The sequence below is a fragment of the Gadus chalcogrammus genome, chromosome 19 (genome assembly GCF_026213295.1).
Source record: "Gadus chalcogrammus isolate NIFS_2021 chromosome 19, NIFS_Gcha_1.0, whole genome shotgun sequence".
Taxonomy (NCBI): domain Eukaryota; kingdom Metazoa; phylum Chordata; class Actinopteri; order Gadiformes; family Gadidae; genus Gadus; species Gadus chalcogrammus.
In genome coordinates this window covers 10,033,271-10,047,036 of record NC_079430.1, presented here as the reverse complement: position 1 = coordinate 10,047,036, position 13,766 = coordinate 10,033,271, and the positions used below count along the sequence as shown (strand labels likewise).

Sequence of the window (13,766 nt, the reverse complement as noted above, 5' to 3'; positions counted from 1 at the left end):
TATTTTACAGAACCTTTGCTAATTAATGTAGAATGGGTTCTCTTTCAGCAATTGGGTGCATGTTTAATTGAAGCCCCAGACAGATACTATTTCTTTAACCAGCCTGCATGCCATTTAGATTGGAGGCGTTACTTGTGTTGGATGTTGAATCAGTAAGATTGGCCACTTTTTGAGGAAATTATGCCATCTAGCGGTGAAAAGGACAATTTTCAAATAACCGTATATGTCCACCTTGGCCCTTTTATCCATTTTTTCACGTGGATTGTTTACAAATTAAAGGGCCGGACTAAAGGTATTAAAAACCTGATAACTCACGTCATTCATCAATCTCGTTAAACTGTGCAGTGAAGTATATATCAATAACTAATCAAATTCCTGTCCAAGCATTATAAATGTTCTCATGGTTAATAGGAAATTATTATCTTACTGGTCCAACCTTGAACTGTAGAGTCAAGGCCTCATGTATTCAGTGTTTGAGGGAAAATTCTGCAAAATATAGTACTTATTATATTTGAGATCATAACAATTATTGCCACTATTAAACATGCTGATAGTGCTAAAAGTCAGAGCTTTATAATCTTTAGTTCAAAGCGTGCATTAGAATACACCAATGTTTAGTGCGGCTAAAAAGCTTGTGACATTACCTGTAGTTTCTACCACTTAAGGCTTGGATATGTGATCAGTCTAAATCTAAATAGGAATAATTATTCCAGATTCAAATACTAAAATTAGTTTTGTACATGGAACTGAATCGATAACCTATATATTCACTAGGCTACTGTCAACATGGAAAAATAAAATGCATGGTTTTCAAACTATGTATGGTGGCAATAATCTTTATATTTTAGATATATGCAGTGTTCAGAGTATTTTGATTAAAACGTTTCACGCTTTAGTCAGATGCTTAAAAAGAAACAGAACTTCTCAGATCAGAAATTCACAGTATCATTTAATCCAAGTGGGTGGTCTGAACCTTTATTAACCTTTGTTTTACACTTCTTAAAGCATTCAATACCATTGGAAAGAGCACTGTATGTGGGCCAACTTTATAATATAAGTAACAATGCTTCTTAAGAGGGGCTCTTAGTCCATGTGTTGCTTTCTTTCAGAGTATGAGTAATCTGTTTTACTACTTATATTAGTTCCTTATGTCTGTAAAATAATCTGATGTAATCAGATTACATTTTTTTTCTTTTCTTAACCCTGGGCCACAGCTTGCTTCATCATTGACTGTACTGTGGAATAAAAACAAATAGACTTTACAGTTGCTGCTGCTGCTCTCATTATTTACCATTTTGCCATTGAATTTTCGTATGAATGGCTGTCTCATAGAGATGATGGTAAATAAGAAGAAATATTGATCACAAAAGTAATAAATGACAACGCAGAATCTTAAAACGGGTTTTAAAACACACTGATGCCTTTTAGATCACGCTTAGTGTGGATTTAAATCCTGTCGGAATAACAAAGTGAGATGACGTGTGTGAGAAGCGCTCCGGCACACTGAGAAACCATTCAGCATTGAAGGGATTACAACCAAAACATAACAAATAACAATATGTTATAGTTATCCAGTTTAAAAATGAATTCGCTCGGAATTCTCAACATAAAGTGCTTGTAAAATACTCAATAAATACAATAAAAAATCGTCAGGTTGCATTGACAATATGAGGAATGACATCGTAACCTAAAAAATCGCAAATCAAGTACTGCAAAGAAAAATGGCTTTTCCGATAATTCGGTTGGCAGAGGAGAAGCATGCGCGTGTGTGTGTCTATAGAGCACGACACTTCTTGACCATGCTGGGGATCTTCTTGCTGGCGAGCTCCTCCTCCTGAAGGGCGGAGCGGAAGGACTTCACTTTGTCTGGGAGAGAGGAGAGAGGGAGAGGAGTCAGAAGGAATCTCAGGGGTTTTGCGTACACAGAAAGTGGAAGAGGGTCAAGAATTTATTATGGGAAATCCCATATAAAGTTTAAACTTAACCCCCCGCTTTGACAGAACATATAAGTGCTCAAGTAGAGTTAGGGTTAGTAATGTTTGTCGTGTGTAGTTCTCAATTAAAGTCGCAATGTGTAATATTTAAACTAGCTCATAGTTGAAAGCCAGCCTGTTACATAGTGGACAACACTGTTGTATAGTTAGAGGGGTTTAATATATTACACATTGTGACTTTTAAGCACTTAATAACTTCATAACAAGTATCCCTATCCCTAGTTATTTCCCTTATAATTATCGTCTTTCATTTCCTCACTAGTTTAATCATATCCAGGGCTTCTTAAAACATCTGAGCTTTAACAGAAGAGGCAGCAGGATGATGTAGTGATCCAGAGTGTTCGACTCCCAGCCAAAAGGAAGTGGGTTCCAATATGCACACAGTACAGCTGCAACTGTGTGGGGGTGATACTGGCAATGCAGGCAACCAAACGCTACAAAGATGGAGTCTGTGTAGCAGTTAATAAACTCTGCTCCGCCCTGCCTAAGTGAAGTGTCCCCCTGCCCATGTATCTCGGCCGTGACCTGTAGTCATCCTTGTGAGTAAGATGCCCTATCACCTACCTGCTCATTAACAACATGTATCTCAGTCTTCAATGTAAGTGGCGGCTGATAAAAGCACCTGCCTAATGATTAAATAGTAACTGAAATCATGTCGTGCCCCTTCTCACCTCTGAGCTCGCTGAGGATGTCGATCTTCTGGTCAAGGATCTGCTCCAGCTGGGTGACGTACGTGTCCACGTCATAGTCCACTTCCTCCGTCATTTCCAGAAGCACCTTCTCGTCCTCCAGCCAGCGAATAGACTCCTGTAGGCGAGGAGAAGGGGAGGGCCTTTGTGAGCAAAACAGCGCCCCACAGTGGACGGTTTGTGAATTACAGCTGTGCATTCGATTCAGAGTACTTCATTAATCCCGAGGGAAGTTGTTACTGTGAGAGTAATGATGATCTATACATTTGTCTGCGAGTCACTTTGGATAAAATCAACGTACATCATTTTAATAGCCTGTAATAACAACGTCCGCAGCCACAAAGCGACCATCCCAATGATCTTCATGAGACAGATCGAAAACATTTATGTATCTGTTGTTTCATCAAATATCTAAAGCTTATGAGTCAGCAGTCAACCCACGACCCCATATGCACATCAGGCTGCCCCCAGTGGGCTCCCGACCCCCGGGTTGGGCAGCCTGCTGGAAGTGGTGGTTAGTTTGTGAGCGTACCCCGAACACGGCCCTGTGGTCCTCCAGGACCTGCTCCTCCATCTCCACCAGCTGGGACACGGCTTCATGGAAGCTGAAGAGCTGTGGGGACACCTCCTCCACCTGGGAACCACACAACCACCCGGGGGGCGCCTCAGTGAGTACCCTCGTTACACTAAAGTACACACATGTCAGTACACACCGATCTTTATTCTTTACTCATTCCTAATTATTTAATAGTCACAATAATTTGGCCGTGTGTGTGTGCGTGCCTCCATGCATGTTTCTTTTCATGACTTGTGTGCAACTGAGCGTGTATGGGTGCATGTGTAGGTCGTTGTGTGTATATGTCCATGTGTTTGTACTTCCATATGTGTGTGTGTATTTCCGAGTGTGTGTGTGCGCACGTCCATGTATGTTTACATCCATCCATATGTGTGTGTGTGTGTGTGTGTGTGTGTGTGTGTGTGTTTTTGTATGTCCATGTGTGTGCGTATATTTGTGTGTGTGTGTGTGTCTATGTCCATGTTTGTGTATGTCCATATACGTATGTGTGCATATTTTTGTTTGTGTGTGTCCGTGTGTGTGTGTGTGTGTGTGTGTAAGTCCATGGATGTGTGTGTCTGTATGTGTGTGTGTGCGCCCATGTGTGTGTATGTGTGTGTGTGTATGTGTGTGTCCATAATATGTCTGTGTGCGTCCATGTGTATGTGTGTGCGTGTGTGTGTGCGTCCAGGTGTGTGTGCGCCTTACGTTCTGTTCACAGAGCAGCTTGAGGTCGTCCCTCTGGGGGGAGCTGCCCACGCCCCACTGGGCCTCCAGGACCTCCAGCTGGGCATGGTGGTCCCCCAGAGGGCTGTCCATCAGCCCCTCGCCGTCCAGAGACAGCTCCTTGGTCCTGGACACACAGCCGGAGGGAGGGGGTCAGAACAACGCCGCTACACAACGGAGCATGCTACAATGTTCACAGGCTGGTTGGTGGAGACGGGCAAAAAAATATAACTTTACAGCTGTCTCCTCTCAATAAACATGTTATTTTAGCTGCAGTTACAAAATGGCGTAGATTGTTGTTCTTCTGTCGGTGCCTGCAATAGTTTCTTTAATGAACATGGTCGAAAACGTTGTAATAGTGCGAACCAGAACGTAGGTGATCAAGTTAGTTATAGGTGACTATTGTGGCTGGGCGTTGTAAGACACACTCAGTGGAGAGGGTGCAGAGTGAGAGAGGAAGAGGTCACCTGTTGGCCAGGTCTCCGTACTCAAAGGTGGGGGAAAGCTCTGAACGCCCACCCCCTCCTCCGCTCTGGACGAAGGGAATGTCGGAGGGACTGATCCCGAACTCCTTCACTCTGGAGACACCGGAGGACATTATAGTAAACATTAAATATTGTTACATAAAGATATGATCTGTTACCATATCTCCGTTTGTATAGGGATGTTATTAACATGTCCTATCTGTTAGCATATCTCCGTGTGCATGAGGATGTCATTCACATGTTCTATTTGTTAGCATATCTCAGTACGTTTAAGGATGTTATTAACATGTCCAATCTGTTAGCATATCTCTGTGTGCATAAGGATGTCATTAACATGTTCTATTTGTTAGCATATCTCAGTACGTTTAAGGATGTTATTAACATGTCTTACCTGTTAGCATATCTCAGTGTGTTGAGTGTGTTTTCACAGGAGGCCATCCCAGGAGAAATCGTTGCAATCTAGAAAGAAGAAAATCCCGTTAGAACTAAACCTCCATCTGTAGTATTGACGGTAATATTAGTGAGTTAGCACCACGGTTACAACCTACCATGCATGTTCTAGAGTTCTCCCCGATGAAGGAGTCCCTCAGGACCTGCGTTAGCTTGCTAGCTCTAAACGGAGTGTGTGGTTTGTTTCGTCCCAGGGCGCGGATACACTCCTTTGTTCAAAGACATGAAAAGATAATACTAATTCATCAATTGGGATAGAAGGAAAACTAAACCACCAAACATTACTTCAGTATTTTCTTTTGCATTTTTTTGCTTTATGAGAGACAGGAAGGTATGGGCGGTAGAAGGGAGGACATGCAGCCAAGGGCCGCGGACAGGACTGAGCCTATATGGTGCGCTCCACCCGTTGAGGGTTATGGTAAGGGTTATTTTATCATATATAGACGTATAACCACGTATCAATCAACAAAAATATACTTTTTTATTTTGGGTGACTGTCCCTTTAAATACCTTGAGCGCCAGCAGGCTCTTGTTGATCTCGGCGCCCTCCAGGCGGGTCTGCCGGTCAGCGCTGGACGTGTCGGCGCCGCGCTCATTCCCCGCCAGGTCGATGAGGGAGAACTTGCCGTGCATCTTGCCTCGTCGCCGCAGAATGATCTGGAACACAGCGTGGCTGCGGGACGAGTGTGCGTTGGCCGAGGTCTGTCCCGAGGTCCTGGGAGAGAGACGGGTCCATTTTAAAACGGCTAGAAATATTTGCTATATTCTACAATATTCTGTCAATGTTTTCTATCGCTGCAGAGATATTCCAGTTTCACAGCGAGGTCCTCTGCTAACCAATCAGAGCAGCTCAAATAGAAAGAACGTTGGCTGTCAATCAGCTTTCTGAACCCGATTAAACGCTAGCCTAGCTTTTGGAGCTTATAGCTTGCTGGCAGGTAGTACATGCTGGTGGGAATGTTTTTCACCTGCTGCAGCTTTAAAACGCTTTCTATGTATTCACACGTTGAACAGCAGTATTTACCACCAGGTGTGTGTGTACCACCGGGTGTGTATGAGGTATCATGTGTTTCCTTCCTCCCCTAGCCGTTTACCTGCAGCTGTTCCCGACCTCTATGAGTCTGAGGACGTCTTCTGTGCACTTGACCTCCTTCTCCTGCAGCCCCACCACCTGCACCTGCTGCTTACCGTCCTCCAGCACCCGCAGCTTGGCCTTCCGGTTCAGCAGGTCAAACACCTGCAACACACAAACACACACACGCACACACACACACATATATACATAGCCCTCACTGTTAGAACAATCATTCATAACATTGCAGTTAAAACCTTCATTTAGAACCTTCATTAGCCTTCACTAACCTTTAAGTTAGATCATTCAGTTATAACCTAACAAGGAGTAAAGAAGTTCCTCATACTAATGTAGTAAAAAGCAAAAAAGATTACAGAATGTAATCTTATTACATTACAGAATGAACCATAATGAAAAGAGTATGATGATTAACACAGAAACCTTTCATAATTCATAGTGTAAAAACACAATGAATTATGAAATTCATAATGTAAAAACATCATTCATAACATCAATAGATGGGCCAATTTCCAGCACTTGCCTTTCCGCTGTAAATCTCGAAAAATGTGGCGAAGACCTGAAGGTCAAGTTTCTTGTAGTTTGGTTTCCCTAACATGACAAACACTTCTCGGGCTGAAAGAAGGAAAGAAGAGGTTTAGGATTAACGCATCTGAACTTGGCTGACGGCCACTGAAACGTACTGTGAACCAATGCAGTAGTAGAAGTAGGTAGAATACAGACCTGCAAGGGCGTAAATCCCTTTAGAGCAGTCCTGGTTCTTTCCAGAGAAGTCCCCACCCATAGTCTGAAATGAGAGACCCATACAAACAACTTGAAAATGAAGCAGAATGCAGAACTTCTAATATTCCAAGTGTGTGTTGGATCAAATGCAACCCTAAAATCCCCTCCCGAAATATATCTAACATTAAATTGATATCTATCTTAAATGTATATTTATGTTAAGCATTTATACTTTACCTGTCACACATACACATCTGTATATAAATATATTACACTCACGTGTGTTTTTCCACTTCCAGTTTGTCCGTACGCAAAACAGGTGGCCATCCCCCTTTCAAATATAGTCTCAACCAGAGGACGAGCAGTGAACCTGGGGACCCATGTGAGAACCATTTTGACTGCAGATTCAGATCCATTAGAATTTGGGTTCAGAGTCCGCTTATTTTATTGATCACCAGAGAAATGTTAAATTACTACTGTCACAGCTAAAATATAGAAAAAAACTAAAATTCAGTTAGGAAATCAAATATAAAAATGATAAATATTGAAAATATGTGTTTTCACAAAAATGTACATTAAATAAATAATGTACAATGTATCTATCTGAAGGTGGCTCATATCCTGGGACATTGCACTTTAAATCAAATATGAATGCTAGTTTATTTTAATTTATTTGACAGCAACAGTACACCTTGATTACATTTCTGTAAAAAAGGCCGGGGGTCCTGCTGCCCGTGCTATACCTGTAGACCATCTCGTTGGTGGTGCTGTCGTCGAAGGCGTAGTCGAAGCGGAAGGTCTGGTTCTCCAGGTAGCGGGTCAGGTCCACCTTCTGCTTGGGCTCGTGGACCATCACCACGTCCTTGCTGGGGACGGTGATCACGTCCAGGTCCTTTGTGGTCAGCTCTGAACAAGGAGAGAGAATGGAGACAATGTTTTCATATCACCAGGTTTGATGATGATTGGTCATCCCAACCCAGCCTAAACATAGCAGCATCTTTCCATTGGTGACACCCCTAGTGGGAGTGTGATGGCACCCAGATGTATGATTAATAGACCAGCCGGCCCACTGGGCCGTACCAACTGGTAGGCCGATCTATTCATCACTCAGATAGATGGATACTCCCACTTGGGATGTCACTAAAGGGTTGGTTTTCTAGCTGACGATAAAAAATGACCCCTTTAATAATTAGTGTTATAATAAGGGTGTTTATAGTTAACATGATGTTGCTTGAATAGTGTAATAAAGTGTTTCCAACCTTTTTTATTGAGGGGGCGTGCTCGTACACAGACACAGATCCTGTGCTCCTCTATCTGGAACATCAAAACACACAGTTGTAGTGCAGACAGACTTTAAGGCCCAATCCCATTTCTACCCCTTACCCCTTCTTCTCGATTGGGCCTAAATGGTATGCTCTTTTAACCACCATAGGAATCACTCTAAAGCTCTCAAAAGTCTTAATTCGATTGCTTTGTAGACTGGGCTATTCTGGTGAATTCCTTCCCTATCAATCTGCTGTGTTGAACAGGACATACCAGATCAGTGGTGTTTAGTGGCCTGTAGTCCAGACTGGCCCTGAAGTCCCTGATCATACACATGATCTCATAGTTGGGTAGAGTGGCATCCACCTCCTGCAAAGACAGACAACAATACAAAAGAAATGCAACCCATCAGAGCAGTGTTCTCTGAGAACATGAACGACATAAAGCAGATCCGAGTCTCACTTGTGCTTTCTTCTCTCTGAGTTCCTGTTGCTGGAGTCTCCTTTTCTCCCTCTTCTCCTGCAGCTTCTCCACCTCCTTCACACAGTTGGACTTTCTCCGCGCTAGAGAGAGAGAGAGAGAGAGAGAGAGAGAGAGAGAGAGAGAGAGAGAGAGAGAGAGAGAGAGAGAGAGAGATAGAGAGAGAGAGAGAGAGAGAGAGAGAGAGAGAGAGAGAGAGAGAGAGAGAGAGAGAGAGAGAGAGAGGTAGAGAGGGAGTGAGGGGGAGATAGGGTCAGGGAGGGGGAGAGAAAGAGCAGGAAGGGGGGAGAGAGAGGAGAGGGATAGGGGGCGGGGGTAAGAGAGGGGAGGGAGGGAGGGAGGGTTGAGAGAGAGAGATATAGTGGGTGAGAGAGAGAGGAGTGGGAGATAGGGAGAGAGTGGAGAGAGATAAAAAAGTGTGTGACAGACCGAGGAAGAGTGAAAAAGAAAGAGAAAAGAAAGAAAAAAATCCTCACAATCTAACAGCTTGGTTTAAGTCTCGATTTTGTTTTATATAAAAAAAAAAGTGTGTTAGTTCTTTATATTCAACGCTCAATCCGAAGGCTTTCCTTAACGGGGAGAACTCGTGCAGTGATAAAAGCTGAGCCTGTGGCCGACTCAAAGGGCCTTTCAGCCTCGCCAGCACAATATGGCCCGGGAGGCATGAGGTCACTGGTGACTGGTAAACAGCCACACATCCAGCGCGTCGGGCCTCGGCGCCATCTTGGCTCTGCCCAGTGCCTAAGTATGTTCCTCTGTGTGGTTTTATACCACTGTCTACATATTTTACTGTGTCTAGTTCTTTGCGTACTTTTGTAAGTGTCTACGTGTATTACTGTGTGTAGTTCTGTGTGTAGTTCTATTACACAGTCTGTCTACGTTTGTTACTGTGTGTAGTTCTGTGTGGAGCTCTATAACAGTGTCTGTCTACGTATGTTAATGAATGTAGTTCCGCAAGAAGTGACATAAAATAGTCTACGCATGTTTACTGTGTGTGGTCTTAGAACAGTGTCTACATGTTACTGTGTGTAGTTCTGTGTGGTCTTATAACAGTGTCTGTCTACGCATGTTACTGTGTGTGGTCTTATAACAGCGTCTACATGTTACTGTGTGTCGTTCTAAGTCCTTCTATGTGCAGCTGTATGTGCTGTCCTGCTGTTCCGTGGTTCTGCTGCTACTACGGTGATAGTTCCCATGTGATTATGGGGTGTCTCTGTGTGTGTGTCTCTGTGTTTACCCATCTGCTGCTGCAGCAGGGTCTGTGCCTGTGTGGGCGGGGGCTGGATGGCGGGCGGGGGGGGCTCGCTGGGCGGGACCTGGTGGCTGGGCCGGGCCCGGGTGGTGCCCACCGATGCAGCTGGAGGCGGGGGGGGGGACAGGTCAGGTTAAAACACACACACACACACACACACACACACACACACACACACACACACACACACACACACACACACACACACACACACACACACACACACACACACACACACACACACACACACACACACACAGTTTACTTTAAATGAAATGAATGGCATTATTAACTGCTTCTAACAGACAAATAACATATTATGCGTGGCAGGGTTAGCCCTTCTTAGCAGGACCATTATCCATATGCATGTTATTAAAACACTATTTTACTATCAGATAAGAGCACTATAATAATCTCGGGAGGGGGGTGTTGGGTTGTAGGCCAGCAGATCTCTGGGAGATGGTGGGTGTGTCAGAGGGCCTACCTCTGTTCTCTCGCATTGGGTTCTCAGTCTTGGGTGGAACGATTGTCCGTCGACTCTGGAAGATCGGGACAACAAACCGATTTGTTAGAATCGCTCTTAGCTAGAACAACAATCATCACACTGAAATTAAGGCTGGTTGACATGGACCCGAGTTGAGAGGTTTGTTGATACTCTGCCATGAAACGTAATGACGCATTTCATTGACCGGCAACTCTATATTTACCATAAGTGTGTGATCTTACAACCAACCAATCAATGAAGCTTTCAAAGTATTTGTTAGGCATTCCTATTCCTATTCAAGTTCATTTTGAGTAATCGTCACAATTATAAATGTAAACCTGCGTCCGTCCATTAACAATATCTAGCAGAAATACGACAGATGATGGGGGTAATGGTGTCAGGTGATGACGGTGTTACGGGAGGTGCATAGGGAGGTGTATGAGACCTTGGGCAGCTTGGTGGCTTTGGCAGCAGTAGAGGTGGAGGAAGGTGGAGTCTCTGGACTCAGTGGCACCTCCTCCTCAGGTGCAAAATGTGGATTGAGAGCGAAAACGCTCTCCAGGTCAATCTGAGGGCACAAGGACCAACGTTAGTCCACCCTGGTACTGCACCCAGCGAATCATAGATATCCTCGGCTGAAAGGAAATGAGTAGAGTAGAGAATATGTCTTTGATTGTCCCAGAGGGGCGATTTGGTTTCACAGTCATGAGACATGTTTCTACGTATTCTGAACTGATATTTAAATATATTTATGTATCAAGCTTACCTGTAGGCATGCTGGAGCAAGATCCTCTTTACATACCCTTCATACACCTAAATGACCTGTATCTGAACTCACTGAAAATCATTATGCTCAATGCTAAATAAAGGTGCACAGTCGACGTCCTTTTACCTGACACTTTTTTCCGGTAATACTGTATTGTTATGATCCTGAGTTACTATGTGGCTGTCATGTATTACTAATGGATGAGCTACAGCTTGAGAGCTTGGTATTCACATTCTGCTCAAACACCCAGGCTATGACAGGTATCTTTCTACAGGCTCCGCCAATCAGATGAAAGCTAGTCAAGAGCAGCTATTCATGAGTATGTATGTATGGTCAGTACGGTACGTTTCACTGAAAGGCTATTACAATATAGCTATATTGCTGTATAGCTTCATATGCCTGGAACTACAGCATGTCTGGATTTGAATTATGAACTGGAAACCTAAATTCCAAGGTGAAACAGTGTCTGATAGATTGAAATCCAATCCCAATTGACAACGTGTGTACAAAAGGCACAACCCTTATTTCATTATTTAGCTCCCTCTTCTTCCTCAGTCCCACCTCTTTCCCTTTGGTGTCTCCATTCTCCAACCATTCCACTGTCACGCTCTCGTTCTCCTCGTTGAGAGCCGTGACCATCGCATGGTGTATTCTGCCTGTGGTGGAGGAGAGAAGCAGACAGCAGGCACCAGATGATGGAGCTACAAGGCGTGTTCGCTGCTGCATGATCGAAGCGGACCCAGACACTCGTAGTATGCTAATGATCTACCCTTTGATCGTGCGCATCGAATCACAACCCGTTCACTCCCGTGGCAAAACCTTATTTCGTCGTTTTTCTTCCAATCCAGCTGTTGGTTCAGTGACTATCGTACCACTTTGACACAGGCAGAAGTGTATGGTCATAGCGTGACGCCGAAATGCCAAATGGCCTATTTCTGGGCGGAAATTAATGGTTCTACTGTACTGTGCAGCTGGCACAGCTTGTGTCATGAAATAGCTTCAGTAACCTAAATATAGCAGCATCTTTCATTTGCGGTTTGAGGATTTAAGTAATTGCACTCAAGTGACAGGACACGCATGCATGGTGGTTACCGATCCAATAGGCCACTTTAAACGAAAAATCATCGAACAGGCTGAATCCCTGAATGCCATCTATGTACTATTTTCCTCAGGGGTTTAAAGTTATACATAACGCCGGTCACGTTGGCTTAGGGACCAAGATCATGTCCTCTAGGGATGGCGTGGGGTGGAGGGGGATAATAAAATACAGCCGACCTATTTGGCCAGACTACCGCACAGGTGGTGAATGAAATTGTAAGTCACGTCTCGGTGGTTGACAGTCAATTATAGTCAACCCGAGTGACTGTAGCCATTGTAAAGACGCGAGGTTTATCCTGAGGAATCGTCTCGTTCCGAACCCCAAGCGATCCTCCCCAAATCGGCGGCGGTGTTGGCCAAGGCGCAGGCAGCAACAAAGATGATGGTGGAGCTTGTGCCTGGAGACATCCACGATTTTCTCTTAGAATATGGGTTTGCTCCGTGATTTTCACTGGGCCTAGTTGAAGGCGTAGTGTACCTACCATCGCTTCTTTTGATGTCCACATAAATGCCAAATATTATCTTCCCAAAAATAGCGGCCATGCCGATGTGATTTATTCCAGTATTGAGCCACTGGGCGTGTTCCTGCTAGAGCCCCGGTTTCCTTCAAGTTGCGCTGCAGAAACTGGTAGGTCAGTGTGAGCGGGAGCGAGGGACGGGAGAGCGCATGCGCTAGAGACTCGCCCAAAGAGTTTTTCTCTAAACTGTAAAGGTTATTCGGGTATTATTGATGATCGCATATTCCTCATATGTCCATCAGAATAACGGTTTCATGTTTGTTCACATAATGATCAAGAAAGTAAACATGAATGTCGTTTATTGGCTCTAAACATATACATTAAAAGCCTACACAAGTTATTGCTTTTCCAAAGCAGGATATATTAGTTATTCTAACAAATGAAAATATCTGTATTGTAAATGACTTACTTATAGATAATAAGTAGTTAGATAATAATAATAATAATAAATGCTTTTTAATTGGTTGAATATTACAAACAATTATAGGCCAAAGCTTGGTTTAGCTTTTCTCTTTTTTATTTTACTAACAAATAAATCGAAGGTATTTTAATAATTCCTATTAATTTAGGCATGACAACACAAACACTGTACAATATGAGGGATATGTTTGTTGTAGTTACCTTCTAATGACAGACGATGGCACTAGAGAACCATAACCACGGTTCTCGGTTGATGGTTGCAACCATCAACCGAGTCCCGAACTCCAGTACCGTCATTTACTATCATGAATGAAGTCGATACTTAATACGAAATGATTAGTCATCTTGGTGCCTTTTATTGGATTCAACTTTCTTCCACACATACTGTGTGTGTGTGTGTGTGTGTGTGTGTGTGTGTGTGTGTGTGTGTGTGTGTGTGTGTGTGTGTGTGTGTGTGTGTGTGTGTGTGTGCCACATCTGGAATAGCTAAACCACCAAACAACAGGAAGCGAGATGATTCTATGTTATAGGCTAAGACATAGATGGCAGTAAATTCAAAAGGCTGATTTTACTGATTGTGATTCTGCCCAAGAGGCAGTGGAGCAGATTTAGTACGGAAAGGGTGGCTGGCAAGAACGAGGCCCTTAGTCCTGTTCACTGGACCTCAAACATTGCCCTTGGGAGTCACTGGCACTTACAGTTTAGTAATCTATAGCCTTCCCATTCTTTGTGTGTGTGTGTGTGTGTGTGTGTGTGTGTGTGTGTGTGTGTG

The 13,766-nt window shown here is 43.7% G+C and overlaps 1 protein-coding gene across 1 annotated transcript; it reads right to left on the bottom strand.

Annotated features, from left to right (window-relative positions):
- Window positions 1–705: 705 nt before the first annotated feature.
- Window positions 706–12,661, bottom strand: LOC130372604 (kinesin-like protein KIF2A). Its single transcript, XM_056578706.1, has 21 exons — window positions 12,539–12,661; window positions 11,520–11,614; window positions 10,638–10,760; window positions 10,193–10,247; window positions 9,694–9,813; window positions 8,439–8,539; window positions 8,250–8,345; window positions 7,973–8,027; window positions 7,457–7,619; window positions 6,993–7,083; window positions 6,714–6,777; window positions 6,514–6,605; window positions 5,995–6,137; window positions 5,411–5,615; window positions 4,999–5,109; window positions 4,842–4,909; window positions 4,433–4,543; window positions 3,948–4,092; window positions 3,216–3,317; window positions 2,666–2,801; window positions 706–1,866 (listed from the first exon to the last, which is right to left on the bottom strand). The coding sequence occupies exons 1-21, from the start codon at window positions 12,597–12,599 to the stop codon at window positions 1,775–1,777; spliced, it is 2,229 nt and encodes a 742-aa protein (XP_056434681.1). The 5' UTR covers window positions 12,600–12,661; the 3' UTR covers window positions 706–1,774.
- Between the last annotated feature and the right edge of the window lie 1,105 nt (window positions 12,662–13,766).